General features: G+C 36.9%; 1 protein-coding gene across 3 annotated transcripts in view; it reads left to right on the plus strand.

The window, feature by feature from the left end:
- The window catches only part of pdgfc (platelet derived growth factor c), a 106,968-nt gene that overhangs the window by 77,677 nt on the left and 7,009 nt on the right, over nt 1-22,282 (plus strand). For 2 of the 3 annotated variants that reach the window (XM_015344718.2, XM_069187955.1), the window contains 2 exons: nt 5,299-5,454; nt 20,323-20,530. In XM_015344718.2, coding sequence (XP_015200204.2) covers nt 5,299-5,454; nt 20,323-20,530 — 364 coding nt within the window. The remainder of the gene's footprint in view (nt 1-5,298; nt 5,455-20,322; nt 20,531-22,282) is intronic. The other variant, XM_006629479.3, reaches the window with a different exon arrangement.

The following is a 22,282-nucleotide window of genomic DNA, read 5'->3' on the forward strand; positions in this document are numbered from 1 at the left end:
TTTTTTAGATTCCAAGATTCTTAAGAAGGTGCATTTCCATGCTAGTCTAAAGTGTGTACATCAAAATAATGTACTAACACTATACATTCACAGCTGTGAAAGCTATATTGTCCTGCCAATACCAATTAAATAGATTCCATTGAAATATATTTGTTTGTTGCTGCTTTTTATTTGTTTTCCATCATGACTAAAATGTGATGTCTGTTGTGAATAGGGATTTTTTTTCATTAAAAACTAAAGCATTATTGGAAAATAAATGCATCAACAAGGGGGTTTGATTTAATTTTAAACAGCCTGACTGATTAGTGATGTTTAGATGGTTTTATTCTTTTCATTTACCTTGGCTCTTAATCAGTGTTTTTTCCTGAAACTGTGCAACATTCCAGCCAGTTGGCAAAAAGATAACTGTTTGAGTTACCAGCTGTCTTTACTGAGGCAACCTTTGTTTTTTCTGAAATAGACCATCAGGAAAAATCTATTTACAGGATTATGGCAAGATTATATTTAGTGAAGAGCAATGTTCAGGGTAGTTGTTTTTTCTTTAATTTTCTGATATTCTGTAGTTTCAATCTGATATACAGTATATATTTAAAAGTTAATAAAAACATTGAAATGCAATCTACATGAGGCACTTTTTAACACATAGGATTATGAGAGTCTAGACTAAGTTACCCAAACTTGCCAGCTTCTTTCAAGAATCATCTGTGTGAGTTCCTCTAATCAAATGAAGTTACAACCATCAGCCAAATGAGATAAATGGCCTCCTCTCAGTTGTAACTTTTCTAGGGCTATTTTGTACAAACAATAGTTTCAGTAGTTTTAGCAGATAATATTTTCTTTAATGTTTGTTTAATATATCTCTGTATTGTGCTGCAAGGTCATCATTTACATTATTTTTTTGTAAAAATTAATTAACTAGCTTTGGTAAACAGCAGAATTTATACTGTAACATGTGTGCACTAATCCCACTGAATAATTTACGTCTCAGCTTCTTTCTAAACTAAGCTTAATTCTTAGACTGTATGTCACTATGATCTTTGGGAAAACAACTAAAAATAACCAAATTAATCAGTTGTCTTAGAACAGCATTTTCACTCACACAAATCTAAAAATAAGCAACAATAGATGAGCAAATTTGCAGAGCTAAAACAAAACAATTAACATTAACTGCAGTAGGGACATTTTTAAAGCTTCTTGGCACATTTCTGACATCAGTATACATTTTTTTAAGATTTGCAAACCACATAGCATTCGTAACGTGCACAATTTTAATTCAGGCACCACATACTGCATTTAAATTTTTCTCCTACCTATCCTTTATTGCTCCAGAAATGTGGTACAAATGAGGTTAAAATACACATAATTTTTAGCCTATTATTATGTAATTGCTTGCTGAATAAAATATATTTTCTGTTAATTTAGCAATAGATCTGTCATATTTATTCATTTTATTTGCTTTTAAATTACTATTACAGTACCTGTTGAAAAGCTTCCTCATGACATGACAATATAATTGCAATTTTAGAGTCTTCTTTTCAGTTAACTAAAGAGACTTTAGTTCAGCTGAATTATTGGTTTAATTATTGATTTGTAACTTGTAAGGTTGGTAGACAGAGTCACTGTAGGTGAAGTATACACAAGTGTTGAGGTTACTTTTCTTTATGTATGTGGGTGAATATAATTAGAAGAAGTAAACCAGCAAGTCACTCTTTTTTGGGCAGCTTGCCTATGGTCACTGCTGGTATGCACAAAAGAGAGAAACCAAATTTCTAAAGCTATGCCTGTTTTTGCGTGTGTATGTGTGTGTGCGTGCATTCCTTCATTCTAGAGGCTCATGCAAACAGCAGCCCTCTGTTTCCCTGTGGTAAACCAAAACTACTGGAACCTTCAGCCATAGGGCAGCAGTTAGTTTATATTTAAACTTCAATAATTCCCTTTTCCCACTTCCATGAAAGGAAAAAATAATGCCAGCTGTGTTTTTTAGGAAGAGATTTTGGAAACTGTAAGGCCAAGCAAAAGGTTGTTAAAACACTGCTCACAGAAGAAAGATTGACTTGAAAACACTGAAATTAAATTGTCTTTAAAACTTCAGTCTTCAGGAGCCTGTTCTTAGAAACCTCTCAAAGCTGGCCTTGATTTCCCCCCATACTTAGAACCATTGTGTTCAGACATTATTACTCCACAGTGGTTTAAGTGCCGAGGGGGAAACTTAGGGAAAAAAGTAGTCAAGTAATTTCAATTCAGGTTGTGAAAATATTGAAATAAAAAATTGTAGTTTCTGGCAGCATATTGTGGGGACCTCTGAGTCAGAGGATGACCATGGTAAAATTGACACTTTTACTTCTAGTTCATTGCAGCTTCCATAGTAAGGGAAACCAATTTCCTTCCAATTATTTTTTCAGAGAGATTATCATTCTGATAGAGCGGTTCAGATTAAGATGGAGCAATACAAAGTCCCACTTCAGATTGTTAGTAGTTATTATGCCCACAACCTAGAAGAATATTTATGTAAGATATGTTTTTTTTAATACAGTGCTTTCTTAGATTTCCTCAAGAGGAAGAATACAAAAAGATCACCGACAACTAAGAAAACATCTGAACAGCTTTATGTTATGCAGGACTCTCATTTCCCTCATGTGATCTGAAACACAACAACAAAAAAATCAGCTGCATTGAGGGAGATTGTACTTTTTTTCTGAATGCAAAATCAGACTATTGATGGTAGATCTACTGTATCCTCAAACAGTATGAAATGTCTCCAAAATGTTAATAACAAATCAAATTAGATTTTATACTTAAGTGAACTACTGTATTTAAGGTGGGTAGCTGCATCAGCTTGCGTAGGCTGCAAAGGAGCATGGTTTATTCCATGCTGAAAAGAGAAGAAAGAAAACACAACGTTTCACCCTTTGAGCCTTCTGGTGTGAGGAAGGCCTGAAGAAGGCTTCATGGCAGAAATGTTGTGTTTTCTTTCTTCTCTTTTCAGCATGGAATAAACCTATTACTTGTTCCTTTTCTATATTTAATATGCTCTGTAAATTGTCAAAATGGCAAATGTGCTTTTATTTTAATTTGTTTACAAAGATACAGAAAAAAAAATCTTATTAAGGTGGGATAACTCCGAGAGCTGTAACTGCAGATGCTGTTAAGCTGCATTAGCATGTAAGCATGTAGAGGTTATTTTCATGCTGAAAAGTAAAAAAGAAAGACAAAAATAACATTCTAGCTACAGAGATTTCTTCTGGCTTGTGGAGGAGAGAGAATTTCTCTGTTCATTTACAGATTGCTGCATTTCACATTTGCCTATCAGATTTCCGTGTCTTTAACCCTCATTTTACTTCCCCATGCTTGTTCTCACATTCTCTTTCTTTTGTCTTTCCTACCACACTAAATCTCATATTTCTTCTTCCCATACCTGAAGAAGGCACCAGAGCTGAAATGTTACTTTTTTGTTCTTTTTTAATTTCCAGCATGGAATTAACCTCTGCTTGTTTCATTCTACATACTGCCAGTAGTTTACAAAATTAGCTATCATAATCTTCCCAGTGTTTTCAATGGATATGACTTGACTAAAAACTGTTTGCTTTGCAACAAAACAAATTATTTCATTCAGTTTTGATGTGATTGTAAAGAATATGGGCTGTAGGTTGTTTCTTCAGAACAACACACTATGATAGCCAACAGTAAAAGTAAGATTTTTTTTTTGGAACATCAATAAAAAATGTGGCAAAAGCCAGAAAATTAGGAAAACTATGATAAGCGACCCTAGGGCACCACTCTGGCAGCAGACAACATCCCAAGGAATGCAGCAAAATGTTATGGAATTTCTGTGAAAAAATGCAAAATTCCAGAAGGAGGCCTTTTAAAGAAGATACACTGGTCTCTCGAAGGCCATAAAGGTTAGAGGTGATCCAAAAGCTGAATTGTAGGACCTCTAAGAACCTGAAGGTTGTGAAGACTGAAGTTCACAGGATTGATTGTGATCCAGCATTGATTGTGAGTACGTGTTTGTGAGTGTGGTGGGGGTATGAGGATCATCCAAAAGGACCGCCAGAACACAAAAAGATCTCAGAGGCTGAAGAGAATGAAGATAATGACTAGATGTTGCTGTTGCCAAGGCCTCATGTTCATAGAGGGATATGATGATGAGAAAGACATGCTGCTGCTGCCGTAGCCCTTGCCTGAGGAAGGGAACAAGCTGTCACTACTGACCTGACACAAGCCAGAAGAAAAGGATAATCATATCTGCGGGGAGTGCCGCCTGACTGGTCAGTAGGGGAACATCCTTTGAGTCAGTGAGGGATGGTCAAACATCACCAATATCCACAGCGTCAGAGGAGTAGCTGGGGATTAGCTGTATTTTAATCCCCAGCTACTCCTCTGACACTGTGGATATTGGTGATGTTTGACCATAGACCCTATGTGGTAGTTTTCAGGCTTAGAAGGAAAGGACATAAATAGCGGTAATGCATAGGCAGGAAACAGGAGAAACAACCAAAGCCGAAATCTGTGATCAGGAGTTGTTGTTGAGTCAATATCCAAGTCGGGGAACGATAGTGAAAAAAGGTAGTTTACAGAGGACGTAGGAACAATGCTCTTCCTGGGAAACCCAATACTGAGCACTGGAAACCTAGTGTAGAGTGTTTAAGTAGAGTTAAGTGTTTGAGTGTTATGATCCTGGGGAGGTGTGGTAAAGAGTGGAAGCTGGAGATTGGTTAATTAATTGTGCCTTATTAAATTGACCCGGGTGGAAGAGCATCTTTGATTGTGGGGCCTTGATCTCATGACACATAGCCCCAGAGAGAGGCCATTGCACTTTGCAACTGGGAAAGAGGAAGAAATTGTGCCCTAGTTCATTGCACTGGAGAAATGGGTGAATGACAGGGACCTCACTGGAGGATGACAAGCTCCCAGTTTGTTCCGCCCACTTGAATGGAGAGATGACCTTCAAGTGACTGTTGCTGACCTGCAGAATGTCATCACCTGACAAGTTTGATGAAGGCAAGTGATAAGGTGATGGTATAAAATCACCAAGTGGAGGCTTCTGAGCAATCTACAAAAATCTGCTTCCTTAGAGGAGAGAGCAAAATTTAAGGAAACATTTTAGATTGCAATGTGGACAGCGACTATGTATTTTGTTTTGAAGTTGGTAACCTTAGATGCAGAACAGATAGCAGCTAGAAACTGGAGATATTCAGTTTAGTGAAGAGCTCAGTGATGCTATTTGTTCTCATATTTATTTCCTCTCCATAGTATATTAAAACACTGAATCACTGCCTTTATGCATCTGTTTCTCAGGACCCCACCACATGCAACATCACAAAGAAAGATGGAATGAAGTGTGTTTTGCTGCTCTGTCATACAGAGTCCATCCTTCCTTTCAGTTTCCATCTTTTGGTCTTATTCCAAGAATGGAACCTGAGCATGTGGAGGCCCATAAAACACAGCACAAAGGTATGCTTTTCTGTGTACAACTTCCATTAAATATTAAGATGATGCCAGGAAAAAGATGTTGTCATACATACTAATGATGATCATCCTCTGGTATCCAAACCTACTGTAGCTAGGTTTTTCCTCAATGAGTAGTCCGTAATGCCTTAAATCAGAGTGGTATAAAATGACCTTCTGATAACCTAGACCAGGTTTTGAATAGCTTTATGAATTCTTTAATGGGGCAATATATCTGTATATTTAATGCACAGCATTCATGCTCTTAGTATAAAACCGTTTACTATTTTGTTGTGTTTAAGCTATTGTTAATATACAACTAAATTGCAAGCATTTTTTAATCTGATAGCTCCATAAATGATAGATATTAATTAAGTGGATAATTTGTGTTATGTAGGCCACTCCTGTTCAGGAATAAGTAAATTACAAAGAAACATAAAATACAAATATAATACAATAAAATACAATAAAATGTGTAAAATAAAACATGTATGTGATTTATTATCCAGACAAGATTGGTTGCTACTATCTTGAAAGATATAATTAAATTTAAATGTTATTATTAATGGTAACAATTTTGAACAAGAGCAGAAAGATGCTGATTACATGTAATTTTAGTAAGTTTATAGTCAAGTTTTATTTCTAAAGAATAAACACTTAGCTCTTTATTGTTTGGAACAGAATAGAAGCCCATGCTTTCTTAAGTAAAAAGAATGCATATTCAGCAAGATTTTGTAAGGTGGCAAAAAAATTACTATGTTGCACAATGATTATTTACCCTGATTTATGTAACTAGATATCTTTATTTAATTCATTTATAATTCAGCAAGTTTATATAGACAGTTCTTAAAATTCCTCTGAAAATGATGTATTTAGAGACAAAAAACAATCATAAAAATTGCTTTGCACTCAATTTCACAGCTTTTCTCTTCAATAAATTATGCTATGCATGTTTCATTTGAGTTCTTGTTTTCATAATTGGCTTATATATTCTCTGGTGTTCTGATAAGAGCTTTTGGAACTACACATTTGTATGTTTAAGCAGTGAAGTGTATCAGATCAACTTACTTCAATGGAATGCTTTGAGATTAAACCATATTGAATTTTATTCAATAGGCATGTTTCTAGTTGCAGTTGCTTTCTACTGTAATGGTCATCTGTATGATGGAACAGATGTTTAATGTATGACAATTTCTCAGATGAATGTTGTTAAGAATGTTCTGTTTAGGCACTGTGAAATGAAATTGTCTGAAATAGTTTGCATTGTATAATTTTAAGTCCTGTTATTTGGCTTCTGCCCGCAAGAAAAGACAAGCTGTGATTTGCAGTCTTTTTTCTAAGGAATGCTGGGTGTGTTAATGTATATTAAGTCTCGTCAGAAAACTTAGAAAATGGGAAGCTGTCATAAATAAAATAAGGATATAAAGCATAAAATGTTAAAAGGTTGGAAATATTCACTTTCTCAGTCAAATATTGATTAGAGTTTATAAGGAATATCGCTGTCTGCAGTCCATTTAGTGTTTGGTTAGCCTGATGTAGTTTGATTTTTGTTGGGAGAATATTGTAAATGGGAGTCTTATCATTGTAAAAGAGTCATTTTAAAGCATGAGAGATTTCTGTTTTGCACATCAAGGTCAAAGCTCTGGACTTGTGTTATTACTAAAATAATGGGAACCTGTCAAACAAGTACTATAGTATAGAGCTTTAGTTAGATTCTTGTGTCACTAAATAAACAAATACTGTAAGTAACTTAAAACATTATTTTTTATTTACAGGTGTTATTTATGGGTGTGTCCACAGCCTTGGTCTGCATCAATTATGGTGCAATTATGAATTTATATATTGCCTCAGAAATCTTGTTGTTGTAGTGCTCTGACTTATGAATTAATCAGCTTCCTAGATTTTGCCTTTACTGTTGTTTGAACATTTTCAACCCATGGAACAAGTAACGGTTTGTTCCGTGCTGAAAAGAAAAGAGATACAATGTTTCGGCCGTGAAGCCTTCTTCGGATGTAAGGAAGAGAAGAAAACCAGCAGTTGAAAAGGCATGGGAGAACAAAAGCCGGAAGTGGAGAGGAGGCAGGAACAGGAGAGAAGCAGTATTGACACTTGGGTGGTGTGAAGAAGAGAGGTGTGAAGTCAAAATATGCAAACGAATAGAGAGGATTAGAAGGAAACAAGTTTGTCATTGAGAGAAAGGGGAAGGTGTGATTCTAGTTTCAGGATAATTTTGGTTTCAGATGTCTTTCCACAATAGGAGTTCCAAAACCCTCTGTGAGAACGCAGACAGAGATGATCGGTATGATCGGGCTCACACCCGAAGCTTCCACAGCCGAAACATTTTGTTTTCAGGATAATAATAATAATTGCTTACACTTATATAGTGCTTTTCTGGACACTCCACTCAAAGCACTTTACAGGTAATGGGAATTTCCATTACCTGTAATGGGAACTCCCCTCCACCACCACCAATGTGCAGCATCCACCTGGATGATGCGACAGCAGCCATAGTGCGCCAGTGCACACAGTGGGGTGCAGAGTAATGAAGCCAATTCATAGATGGGGATTATTTGGAGGCCATGATTGGCAAGGGCCAGTTGGAAATTTGGCTAGGACACTGGGGTTACACCCCTACTCTTTTTGAGAAACACCCTGAGATTATTAATGACAACAGAGAGTCAGGACCTCAGTTTGTTACGTTTAATCCGAAGGACAGCGCCTGTTTACAGTACAGTGTCCCCATCACTATACTGTGGCATTAGGACCCACATGGACCACAGGGTGAGCGCCCCCTGCTGGCCCCACTAACACCTCTTCCAGCAGCAACCTTAGTTTTTCCCAGGAGGTCTCCCATCCAGGTACTGCCCAGGCTCACACCTGCTTAGCTTCAGTGGGTTGCCAGTTGTGAGTTGCAGGGTGATATGGCTGCTGGATGGAATGGATGGAATAAACCTATTACTCGTTCCTTAAAATTAAGTATATTAAATCTGGGAGGGAGAAATAAAGTATTTAGAGGTCACAAGATTGTCTTGTAATTTTGTGAGGCAGAGTTATATACTGTATAAATGTGTTTCCCGGCATTGCTCATTGGGTGTATTCTGTCCATACATTATCATAAAGTTGCTTGTGACTGGTAAGGAAATCTGATACCTATTCTGTTGATTTAGGGCACAAGACAAGGCTATTTTCTGTTTGGAAATGTCTTGATTTCTAAGAAATATATACCACATTACTATATCAGTGCATTATTTTCAATAATATTTTAGATTGATTAGAATGATCTGAAATAAATAATGCCATTTTTCTAAAAAACTCACTCCAGAAGGCTGCATGGCTAACATCGAACCTGGGACCCAAGAGCTCTGAGGCAGCAGCACTAATCACTATGCAAATGTACCGCCCTCAGAAGTCTCCCTCAGTTGAAAACATGTTTTTCAAGTTGTCAGGAATATTAAAAAAAACATTCAACATCCCAAAGTTGTATTTACTGTTTCTTTTTCTAAAATGAATTGGCAGAATGCCAGGGACCAAAACAAGAAAACTGCTTTTATTTCCTCAGAGTTAGCATAACGTTTCTTCTCACTGGATAACTAAGGGTATATGACAGAGTGGGATAAGTTACAGACTGTCTCTTATATCTCTGTATTACAGGGTTGCTGCTGGTACTTCTACGTAGGCGTTCTGATTACCGGAGCTTTTAGACTAATGACATGCTGTGCAGTATAGCTGTTGCTAGTTTCCAGCTCAGGTCATCAGTACCACAGGAGGGTTTTGCTTGTTGTCTGAAGTGGAGTAAAACAAGCACAGAAAAATTAAAAGGGAAAGAGTGTATTACAAATTGCTCAGCAGTTTCACAGCTCTTAACTACTCAGAATTAGGGTAATTGTTAATTGGTCTGTATGGTTATTTTGTTACTAGTAGATTATTGAAATGATAATCTCACCCAGTTATTGTTAAAAGAAGCCATAACATTGCTCAAACAACATACAGTAGTTAGCATATTTTATGTTGCATACTATCACATCCCTTTGTATAAAGAAGTGTCTTCTGTTCTCGGATGTAAATGCACCCTCACTTCAAGTTTACACTTGTGATCTCTGGTTTGTGTAATTGTGTACTATATTTATAGAGAAAGATGATTATTCTAGACTGCATCTCCAATCAAAATGACCATCTTTTCTAGTGCTTTATCTTTATCTGAAGTCACTCGCTTCAGTTGAGAGAGGAAAGTCATATAGAGATAGATTTGCCATTCTGTAGGAAAGTAAAGCAGTGCGCTATGGTCCCGTTCAGACAAAGGTTGAGTGGAGACAGATCTTGACTCCTGCACAAACCACTGTTGTCGAAGATGTCAAGAAGAGTGTGAGTATGGAATGGAGTGTAGTGGAATGGTCCCTCTGAAAAGAATGTAACCGAGGTAGTGCACTTGAGACATGAAAAACACATTTTTCTAATTTAACATAGAGATGGTGCTCTATGAGATGTTCAAGAACTTTTCAGATGTGAGAGATATGTTCCTGCAGAGAAGAGGAGTAAATGAAAATGTCATCAAGGTATACCAGCACAGATCTCTGAATCATGTCCCTAAAAATGTCACTGACAAAAGCCTGAAAAACCATTTGCATTGATGAGACCAAAGGGCATCATGAGGTATTTATAGTGCTGTCAGTATTCATGAAAGCCTTCTTTCATTCTTCACGAATTCGGATCAAATTATAAGTACCTCAGAGGTCCGCTTTGGTGAATATAGTTTCTCCATGCATAGATTCCAAGGCTGCTAGGAGGATAGCGATTCTTGATGGTGATTTTGTTTAACCCTCGATAATCTATACAAAGACAAAGACCTCTGTCCTTCTTTTCAATGAAAAAGAAGCCAGCACATGCAGGAGAAGTAGGTGGATGAATAGTTCCAGCTTTGAGAAATTGTTGAATGTATTGTTACATGGCTTCAGACTCTGGACAAGAGAGTGGATAGACCCGACCCTTGGTTGGTAGAGTTCCGGGGAGGAGGTTGATGCACAGTCATATGAGCCAAAGTCTTACGTGGAGGCAGTTCATTGAATGCTCCTGCTAAATAGGAATGTTGTGGTGGAATCTGAGGGTGAACAGTTTGTGGTAGAAGTTTGGACACATTTTAATGGGAGGTGACCACAAGTAGATTGACATTGAGATCCTCAAGCGAGTAGCTCTCCTTGTGCCCAGGAAATATGTGGGTCATCTTGACACAGCCATGGAAAACAAAGTAAAAGGGGATGAGATGGTGTATCCAGTAGAAGTAAACGTTCTCTGTGTGGATAGCTCCAACCTGAAGGGTGAGGAGAATAGTATGCTAGTTAATAAAGCCTGTGGCTATAAGGGATCTGTCTAGAGCTTGGACATGGAGAGGAGGATTCACAGGTTAAAGGGAATATTCCAGGAACATGCTAGAGTGGAGTCAATGAAATTTCCTGCAGCACCTGAGTCAACGAAGGCAAGATGAGGAAGTTTAATATTACCCCAAGATATAGTGGCTGGAACAAAGAGACCCTTAGTAGATTTACTGTAGAAAGGGGTACCATTCACTAGTGACTACTCTCTTGCTGGTGAGCATGGGTGTCTTTGATGTTTCACTGGGAAATGATCACAAAAGTGTCCTTGGGTACCACAGCAGAGGCAGCAGTCCTCTCTTTGTTGTCTTTTTCCCGGCAGATAGCCACGTGTGCCCAAGTTGCATGGGTTCCTCAGGGGGTAAAGGAGAGGATTTGCTGGGTCTACCCAGAAGAGATAGGTTGGGGGGAGAACTCTGGGTACGTTCTTTGTGTCATTCTCTGATTCTATTGTCAACATCAAATACAAGATTGATAACCTCATCAATTTGCCCTTCAAAGGATGTACTATTGTCACGAACGTTCAAAGGGACTAACCGTGGGGAGCAGGAGAGCGGAAAAAGACCCAGATGCGTAGCGGCGAGATGGGGAAAAAGGCCCGGGCTCATAGTGCAAAGAGTTCAGGAATGCCGTATAGAAACCTATGCCCTCAGGGAGCGGACGTGGGGCGCCCTGGTGCTAGGCGGGTCTCAGGACATCCGAACATCAATGCTGAGTGCGGACAGAGTGCAAGACCCGGAAATATATAGCCCAAGGGAAAGAGAGGGACAGGAAGGACAGCAGACCGGAAACTAGGGAAAGGACAGAGAAGGAGCGCCCTCTGGCTGCAGAGGGCGTGACAACTATGAGATGGTCCTTTATTTCCTCTGAAAAAGCCCTTGACGAAAGATAGCAATAAGTGCTTCATCATTCCTTGTAGCCTCCGCCACCAGAGTGCGAAACCCAATAGCAGTTCTGAGTTCTGAGTTCTGAGATGAAGAGCTGCATCTTGACCAGGACAAGATGATTAAAAACTGTCTGGAGACGTTCGTGAATAAGTTCAAAGTTTGAGGCTTCAGGGGCATTTCTCTCCAGAAGGGCAGTGACCCACTCAAGGGCGTGTCCAGATGACAGGGTGATAATGAAAGCTATCTTCTCTTGTGGTGTAGGATAATCCGCAGGGTGCAGTTTAAAAACCAGTGAACACTCTGCCAAAAAGCCACAACATTTGGACGGGGTGCCATCAAACCTCTCCAGGGTAATTAGAGGTGGTGACCAGTGTGCAGCAAGAGGAGGCATGGGAGGCTAAGGAACTGGAGGTGTAAAGGTTACTGCTAATTGTGATAAATGATTAGAGAGTTGCTGGATCATAGTCTGGAGCCGAGTCAGGGAGAGCAAATGCTGAGCCAGCACTGCATGAATTTCAGAGTCCATGTAGGCGGCTCAGTATTCTGTAAGGCTGGTCCACAGCTCGTAAACAGGGAATGGACCCTATGTGGGTTCCAAGGTCACAAAGATCCCAAACAGTGAATAAGGGAAATCCAAGGCCAGGGTCTAAATGCGAGTCCAAACCAGAAGGACAAGTCAAGAATCCAGGTCCAGGAACACAGTTCAATAAACAGAGTCAAGAAACAGGCCAAAATCCAAAAACCAGGTTAGAAGTCCAGGAAAACAAAAGATCAGGGGCTGAGAACACTTAAATGAAGGAAACCAATCGAGGAAGCTACAAGCAGAAAAAATCAGGAACAATGATAAGGGTAGAAAAAAGGAGAAGGAGACAAAGGCAGGGATCAGGGAAGAATGCACAGAAGGCTAGAACTAGAGCTCAAAGTAAAGGCAAGAATACTGAGCACTGTTTTTTTAAATGTGAAATTTCTTTAGTGAAATTTGTTATTTCCAAAGCTAGCATTGCTATTAATGACATGTAGAAAATTCAATTAGCATTAATTGTCTCCCAAACGTATGTTCATAGAAGTTAAAAATTGATTTATATCATTCTAAAACCAACCACATACATCTGATATATATTGTGTATTCCATAGTTTATCACGAATACCTTTGCTTAGAAATTTCCCTACCAGTTAACTTCAATTTGAATTATTTGCTATTAGGTGGGCTCTTTATTTATTATTGTAATTATATTTCAATTATTTAAATGGATGAAATTACAATTGTTTTTTTTTGTACTTTTAAGATTTAGGTATACTTTACTTCTTTGTACTGTACTTCTTTTTTTCTCTGTGAAAGACCAGAGAAGATCCACAGAAATCTCTTCTGTCTGGCTCTTCATTTAGCTTTTTTTCCAGATTCATGCCTACACAGTTCCTATTGTCAGTTGTTCCTGGCAAGCATACTTGCTTACATGCCCATGACTGCATTCTAAGCCATTTTCCCAATAGAAGATTGACACAGCCTGCAGCCAATTTGAAACACTTTTTAGTCAAAGCAGTGGAATACAATATAATATATTCTTGTGTGACTTTTGTTTAAGACCTTTGGAGGATACTATACACAATTTTCTAATTCTCCCTATGAGACCAGGTCAAGTTAAAGGTTATATCAATGTAACATATATGAAAACATTAATATCAAATATGTTGATTTGAAACACAGGGAAAGAACAGATTTACCAAAAATTGCTGAACTGAAAAGCTAACATTTTACATTTAAATGTAGTGACTTAACTACATGGGAGTGGTAACAAAGGTATAAAAGCTTACAAAGCTCTGATGCAGAACCAACATAGTGCATCACTCAGACAGCATCAAAATTCACCTTTTAGCAGTAAAACAATCCAAACACAAGGCCACACCTAAGAATAAGAAGCAAATATCCATGAGTTGCCCTGTTGGTGTCAAGAATTGAAAACTGCTGTCCATAAGAGATCCCCAAACAACTTGAGAGAGGTTAAGAAAAAGTTCCAAAAAGTTCCAAAAAGAATAGACAAACACTTCACCAAGTCAGAGTACAAAGTTAGCAGAATCTTACCCATAAAACCTGCACCTGTAATTGCCTCCAGAGGTGCTTTGTTTAAAGATAGAGTTTATAGGTCTGTATGCTTCTACAATCAACATGTTTAATTTCTATTTCTATTTTTCTATTTCATTTTCTCTGTTTACTGATATTTACTGTACTTACCCTTAGACGTCTTCGGACTGTTAGGTTTTTAATAACATATGAGGTTTAAACAAATGTGTAATCATAATTTTGTAATTTCACAAAATGGGTCACCATAGAAAGGGTCTGAATACTTTTGCAAGGTACTGTATAGTTATAGATATAGTTATAATTAATTAGGTACTGTACAGTTATAATTACTGTTTTTTTATAAATTGACACATACTGTAACTGAAGTAAAACCTATTAATCTAAAGAATAAATACTTGTTTCAGTTCTATCACACTTTTATATGGATGGGCACGGCTCTGCTTCAGTTTGGGTTACTGCCTTCAATCTTTTAATTTACTTGCTCTAAAAATAATTTTCTACTTCAAACAGGAACTTTCTGAGGTTCTGTTTGCCAAACTTGGTCCCCTCATGTGTTTTTTCTTAAACATAGCATAATTTATTTTGTTTTTCTATTTAAGATATGTTTGGTATGATACAGTATATTACAATTGGCTTCAGCTCTTAAAAATGTGTGTTGAACACAGATAAAAGCTCATTTTAGGAGTGTTTTATATATTGTCAATCCCTCCTGTGTCTATTAATAATGATTTGATAACTTATTAAGAGCTAATTATTTGCTATTGAGCTGTGGTCCATTTCCTGTAATGAAGCAGATAATTACTTGCACTGTATTAAACTCACTTTGGGCTTCAGTGAGTGAGTGTTGGAGTGTGTCTGTGACAGAGACCTGCCTGAGAACCTGTGTCCCTGTGTGAACCACCCCATGCAGCATCACAGTACCTAAGTATAATAAGTATAATACTAATATATATATATAATAAGTATATACTTAAATATAATAAGTCCTATATTTGAATATTTCTAAAATGAAGCCCTTTTAATGTTAAGATATATGGTGAATGACAATGATTCATATAGTAACTTCAGGAGCAAGTCAAATTTAAATTCCTATGAGCTGACCTAAGGAAGGATAATGGAGTCTTCTTCATTATTTGTAAGTTAAGCTGTTAAGATGAAATAGTTTCCTGTAATCTGAAGACAATTTTCAAACATGTCCATAAATTTAAGTAGAAATTAACTTGCTGGTATTGCCAATAATTCATTTTTAGTACTTGAAATATTCTTCAACAGAGCCTTGCAAAATGAATTATGATATATTCATTAAGAGAATGAAAAGATCTCTCAACAGAAATCGTTTTTCAATAAAAACTATTTTACTTAAATAGTTTAATTGAAAACTATTAAATGTGCACCTAAATGTATCAATGCTAGAACCTATGTAAAGATTAAGGCAAATTAATAGGAACTGATTCTTCTATTTCAGTGTTACCCTTTATGCATTTATAATTGACGTTCCTAATTCTTGTTTTCAATAAATACCCTACACTTGTCTGTCTTAAATATCATCTGTAGAATGAGAATTTGAGGATTGTAGCTAAATATTGTTGAATTTCATTTACAGTGTTTAGTCATCCTAAATATTGGTAACATCTGCAAACGTGAGTGGTTTACAAACCATTCCGGAATCTAGATCATTAATATAAATTAAGAAGATCCCTGTAGTACTCCACTAATTCCTATTTCTCATTCATAACCCTTATATTCCCCTATAGACATACCACCAGCATTAATTGACATTAATAAACAATACACATTGAAGATTAGTGATGTTATGTAACCAAGCAAAATACAGTATGTGTTTGGATCTCCCTTGAATCTCCCTCCTCTCCCTTTCCATCTTTGAGGATGAGGAGGCTGGGATCCCCTGTAGAATGAGAAGTTACAAAGTGGTAGCTGAAGGAGGGAAGCGACAGACAAATGTGAAAAAAGAGGCATTTGATATTGTTAGAAATTCAGTAAGACAGGTCATGTTGTACTGTAGTATGAGTTATTGAAATAAGATTGACAGGCACACACAACTGCAATACATTAAGGATTCACGTGGCAGTTTTATATTGTAGTCCAGTCCTGCATTAGATTATTTGAAAAAATATAATGATATTATGTGGTGGTATTCACCATAAAGCAGCAGTTATTGCTGTATACCAACTAACACCTTGTGCATTTTCAATGCCTGCATGTGTATACGAGCATTTCCTCTTGTAGGTGCTTTAACAAGCTTTTAAGAAAGCTGTCGTTTAACCCTGCTTACTGTACCATTTCAGTTTCTGCTGCTGATATTCCTATAGGTCTTTCTCACAAAAGTTGAAGTCTCTCATAAAAAGTTACCTCTTATTTTGTTTATGTGGTATATTTACTAATGTTACATTGCTCTCCACCATTTTTGGTTAGTTAGTTTCTGTGATTCCAGTAACAATATAATTGCCTGCTAACTTCTGTCTCTGTCTCTTCTGATTTGGCTGCTGTCTCATCTGTTTTCATACTCCTAGAAATTAGATATTAGCATGCATTTAGATGATCATTTACTTTATCTTTCCCTTTGATTCTCATTTGGTCTTTTTTCCCTGTGTAACTTCCTTTTCAACTATCTTTGGCTTCTTCTGCCTTCCTTTCTAGTTTAGATGATTCTTGTGTCAAGACTGCTGGTGATCATCTCATCTGTACTGATGTCCTGGTTTCCATTGGCCCAGAAAGCTGAAGCCTTCTTCCGCACATTATGGCCTTATCCATGTGTTGAGCTGAAGGGTTTACATTTCTAATTGTTTACTTAAGGTGGTCCAAGATGTTGCAGTCCTGATTTTTCATGGTATCTGGTTCCACCACAGAAATTCAGTGTAAAAATATTAGCAGCCCATGAAGGAGGAAAGTGAAAAAAAGGAAAACAAAGCAGCAAGCAGAAGATGAATAAAGAAATTGAAAAGTGGTATGGAATAGATGAGGGACTGGATGTACTGTATGAGGGGGAGAAGTGATGAAAGAGCAGTAGGTAAAAACAAGGACCTTAAATGGTGGAAGAGTGAATACTCTTTTAGCCACAGGAGCTTGCATATCCAATTGTCAAGCTTACAAAAATAACTTAAATTCACTATTTATCCACCTACACTGATGTATTGTTGATCAATTTGTTTTTTCTGATTACAGTCATACAGTCAGATTTGTCTAGCTGGTTTATACCCAATTCATAACCAAATTTATTTTACTTGCATGTAATGGGAACCCATAAAACCCAGTCTTTCTTAGAATTTTGAAAAGTCAGAGAAAAAGAACTCACAGTTGTTGGATACTTTATATACTTTATATAAAATGTTAGTGTCCTACTGTATGTCTTAGGTCCTACAATTATTAGAGTTTCCCACAGTATCATCAAAAAATAAGTTCATCTGATGAGCAAAAGATCCATTATGTCTGAGAGACATACAGTATGTAAACAAGCAGTTTTTTCTTTCTAATATTTCTTCTTTTTAAATAGAATGTTTGTAGGTTAATTTAGTGGATGCAATTAGAACTGTATTTAATCTATAATGAGGAACATTCTACAATGTTTACTTTGTGATATTTTAATTTGGATGATAAAAAACCACATCAGTAGAATTCAGTCATAGACTGGTCATAACCCATGTTTCATAATCATTACTTTGTAAAACAGTCAATTTGTATGGAAAATGATGTTATGCAATAATACACAATAATGCAACTGCATCACATTTAATGGAAAATTATATGCTCATACAATTAAGACAGAAACTGAAGTAAATAAAGAATATGTGAAGCAACACTTGTGTTACCTTAATTAGTACTATCATACTAAACATGATTGATGGAGAGTGATGGTGATGAATACAACATGAATACAACACACTTGTCCAAAGAGACAGGGGAGGTGAAAGAGGGGGTACAGCCCTGCACCATACTCAAAATCAATGTGGTCATCCAAAAATCAAGAGAAGCATTTGAGGACTGTCAAAATATGGTATAAATTTCAAAGGAACCTTCCAAAAGGTTTATAATTTTAGGAAAGCTTTTTGAACGAAAGCTTAGAGAGTAGAAGGTGGATATGAAAATATTAGAATGGATGGAAACACTGTAAAGAGACTAGGACATATTTAGGAGCAAGAGCAAGTATATCAAAATCTAGAAAATTGTCCAAATGATGTAATCAATCAATTAAAAAAAACAATGGAAAATTAACAGATTGAATTGCAAGCTTGGGTAAAAAGGATATTGCAAAGGCAAGAGGGAGAGAGCAAAACTGCATGACACACTAAAATTACAAAATGCTTAGCATAGCCAGAGACAGAAATGTTATTGGTACCTGAAGAATGTAAGGAAGTATAAGTAGAGTACAAGTCTCTTCAGTCTGAAGTTATTCTACAAATTATACTGAAGGAAGTGAGATGCTATTCATAGGCCATTTACAAACCTTTTTGAAAAGAAGAGGAACAGGCTACCAAGCCATGGTGTTGAAGTCAATACTTAAGCTTTTTGCAAGAAACACATGGATGAGATCCAGATTACCTAGCTACTTTTAGCCAGAAGGCTTTAGATGAGCCAGATGGCCTTTTCCCATTTCTGCTTTTTAATATGTTCTGATGTAATGACTTGTTTAGGCCTCCACAAAAATAACTTTTCCTTAGCTGTATACTGTCTTAAACACAGTTCACTTTCACATCAAAACTAGGAATAGATTTAAAATGTATGTTGTAAAGCTCAATGTAGAATATTCAATATTATTACAGACATCCTGGTTTCATGTGTTAACAGCATGATCCACCAATTATACTTGGAGATCACTACCCATATTAACTATAAAAGCACTTTTTATCATGAATGTTCAGTTGTATAAGCTTCAATGTAAAGATCAAGATGTGAAGACTGCCAACAGGTATTGAAAATGCTGAGTGCACAATGTCAACAGGTTAGGCTGAAGGAAATTGATTACATGGATTTGCTCCTTTGGCATACCACAGCTGTGTCTAATTATATCTTATCTGATTTTTCCACAGTTCCAAAATCACTTTAAAGGCAATAAAAGCCCATTATGAATAAATAGTTTGTTTGAGTGGTATGTACTGTATATGTCTCTGTGGCATTCTTTCTTTTACAGTGTTTTGAATAAAGAGGTTAATCTATGTAACATGTGCAACCACTTGAAATATGACATATAGTTAGGAAGCATTCTGTCCCTTACCTTATGTCTGAAGGAAGATGGGTGGAGGAGCTGTGTGAATATGAGACAGTATATCCTCCTCTCATTGGACACCTATGCAGGTCTTCAGAGAACACATACAGTATAAACAGTACATAGACCTCACTCAGTGATTTTTTTTAACCAGAGCTGTTTTTCAAGTGTTCCACATGCATTCCAGTATCACATTGTTCAAGGTGTTTCAAGGTCTTTCCATGCCAACCTTGTCACTCATGTGCTGTCAGTAGATCACAGCTAGTCATTGATTACAACTGCAATATCATTCACCACCACACAGGCATAGGCTTTCTTGTTGAGGAATGGACACAGCATTTATACAGTCAGTGTTATGATGCCTGTGTTACATATATTACTAATAGCTGAAAACTATATTCTGAACTTTACTGCTAGTGACTGAAAGCTATATTCTGACATGTCCAAGATGGTCCAAGCTTCTGTTGATTGACATTTCTCATTAAAATTCCAAACGGGCTTCAGATAACTACAACCAAAGATGTTTCAGTTAAAATCTCAATTATTTATCACATTTGGAACTCTTCTTGATTTGTTCTTTTTCACCAAAGTCATTTTTAATAAAATCATCACTATTTTAGCAAAAATAGTTACTTTAAAAGGTTTCTACCATCTTTCAGACAGCAATGTTAGTTACAACTCATCAGGCCAAATTTGGACGGTGTGACATATACTGTACGATGTCCTTTCCATTTTGAGATACAGTACTAGTAAATGAAAAATCTTGAATAGAATGTCAAGATCTAAAAAGCAAAAATAAGAGCTATTCTCTGAATTAGATAATTACATGGCAGTTTAATGCAGGTTAATATGTCAAGTAGTCTTTGGTAAACAAACAAAAATATTTAATAAGTACATACTGTATACTATATAGAACATAATTGTTAGATTAATAACAAGTTAGGTAATATACTGTAATTGCTAATTTATAGGCCATATACAATTTCTTGCATTAGGAATTTGTCCGTACACATACCCCAACTTGCTCTCCAGGAGACACACAGACAGGGAGAGAGAAGCTTGGGGTCAGAGCGCAGGGTCAGCCATATATTTATATGGCACCCTTATAGTAGCTGTGGTTAAGGGCCTTGCTCAGGGCCCCAACAATGTACGATTTCTCTGCCAGTTGTGGGATTTAAACCAGCAACCTTCCAGCCACAGGTGCAGATCCTTAACCACAGTGCCACCAATCCGTCCAACAGGTGTACAGTGTACTTTTATCCAGATGTTTTGTCATTTTGTTTTCTAAATATGTTTTTTTGTTTAAAATTTTAAATTTAGAGCCTACCTGTACCAGAATCCCCTGCAGTGCTGCCACCCTCTCTGCAGACTATGGACATGTTAATTGAAGCAGTTTCTGGGTTAAGTACAGTGGAGGAGGTTATGAAATACTTGGATCCTGAAAGATGGCAGCTGGATTTGGACGACTTGTATAAGCCAACATGGCACATACTTGGCAAGTCATTCATCCATCCCAGGAAATCCAGAGGTAAAGTGTTTCTTACAGCTTCCTTTTACGATGCATGATAGACCTTCCTGGAGGGTACCCAGTGGTAACCTGTGCTAAAGTGTTGTATTTTGCAGTGGATTTCAAATTGGCCATTAGTTTTGAACAGTGTCACATCAAGTCCTGGTGTTCCTAATTGATCACCTTTCTTCCAGGACTGACGCTTATCTTCTGCATAAATTCTAGGTATAAAACAGCTTGAACATATAAAAAAGAACATTGACCGCCACTCTCTAATTTGAATTTGAACAAGTTAAGATAGCTGGGTCAAAGAGAAATGAATCTGGCAGTCATAAAAAAAATACAAGATTTGTCCGAAGGAGACGTTGGAATTGGGTACTCCAAATAAGCAAAAAAAAAGAGGATGAAACAATATATTGAATGTTTTTAAAATAAAAATTAATACAGTGAATCTCTGTTATAATAAACCAATTACGGAAGATGATGTTAAACATATTTGTTATGAATATTAATAAAATATATATAATGGGTGGCATGGTGACACAATGGTTAGCATTCCTACCTCAGTTCTGGACTGGGGTGGTATCTGTGTTGCGTTTACTCTACATGTTCCCCCCATGTCCACTTGGATTTCCTCTGGGTGCTTTAGTTTCCTAACGCAATCCAAAGACTTTCTGCTACATTAATTGGCAAATTAATAGGTAAAGTAGGTTAAGAAGTAAATGTCTGTTTTTCCGTTTGCCCTGCAATGAACTTTCGATGCTTTCTTTCATTTTTCTTATTGGCAACTGTCATGAGACTGTTGGTGGCATGGTACTATTTACTATTTATTTAAGTAGTTTGGGTGTGACTGCCAGCTACTTAGACTCCATCCATGTCACCCAACTAACATACGTGTATATGCTAAGTTTACATCCACATACTGTATTAACACTGGTCATTCAAGTGTGTTGTATCCCTACATTCTGTGTTGATGCTTTTATGGCCCGTGCAGATTGTGTGCTTGGCATTGTACCTCTGACCATGAAATTTGAGGGGTCCAATGGTATACATTACATTGATGCGATGACCTGGATCAATTAAATGATGCCCATCAGTCAATGAAGTTGATGTGTCAGATCTCAAAGTATACAGTGAGATTCCTATGGCAACATAATTCCCAAGATACCTCAAGAACATTTAAACCCACCACTACAAGGAACTAGTTTCAGTAGGGTTTTGCTTGTCATTTGAGCTACAGTATACACCACGTGTAGTGCCAGTAGTAGGTGCAGTGGTTTCAGTCCAAGATCTGACCACAGGTACAAGACATTCCATTCATTGTACTGTAGTTTACAGTAGCAGTGGCCAAACAAACATTATTTTATTCAGCACATTAGTTGGCACTGCGAACACTTCGAAGAGTTAATGTTATATGAAATTGAACAGATCTTGGTAAAAAAAGTCTGTGACCTTTAAGATAACATGCCACTTAAATCTAATTTCTTGTAAAGACTCCCTAGGAATACTGATGATTGGTGAGGGGCTTGTTTGTATTAGGAACTTGCTGAAAAGTAATCTCTTCTCTTATGTCAGACCAGTTTACACCAGTTTTGAGACTGAGCAGTCTTTCCTTCATCAGCTAGAAGAAAGTACTGTAACTTTTCTGTTATCTGCTGACACTAAAAGTGCATGGGTGAACAGTCTTTTGCTTATGTATCGTGAGAGAGTCAGAGAAGAAGATAACCATGCAAAGAAGATCAGATCAGAAGCAAAGCAAATTATCCTATTAAT

Source organism: Lepisosteus oculatus, chromosome 1, assembly GCF_040954835.1.
Source record: "Lepisosteus oculatus isolate fLepOcu1 chromosome 1, fLepOcu1.hap2, whole genome shotgun sequence".
In the NCBI taxonomy this organism is placed as follows: Eukaryota; Metazoa; Chordata; class Actinopteri; order Semionotiformes; family Lepisosteidae; genus Lepisosteus; species Lepisosteus oculatus.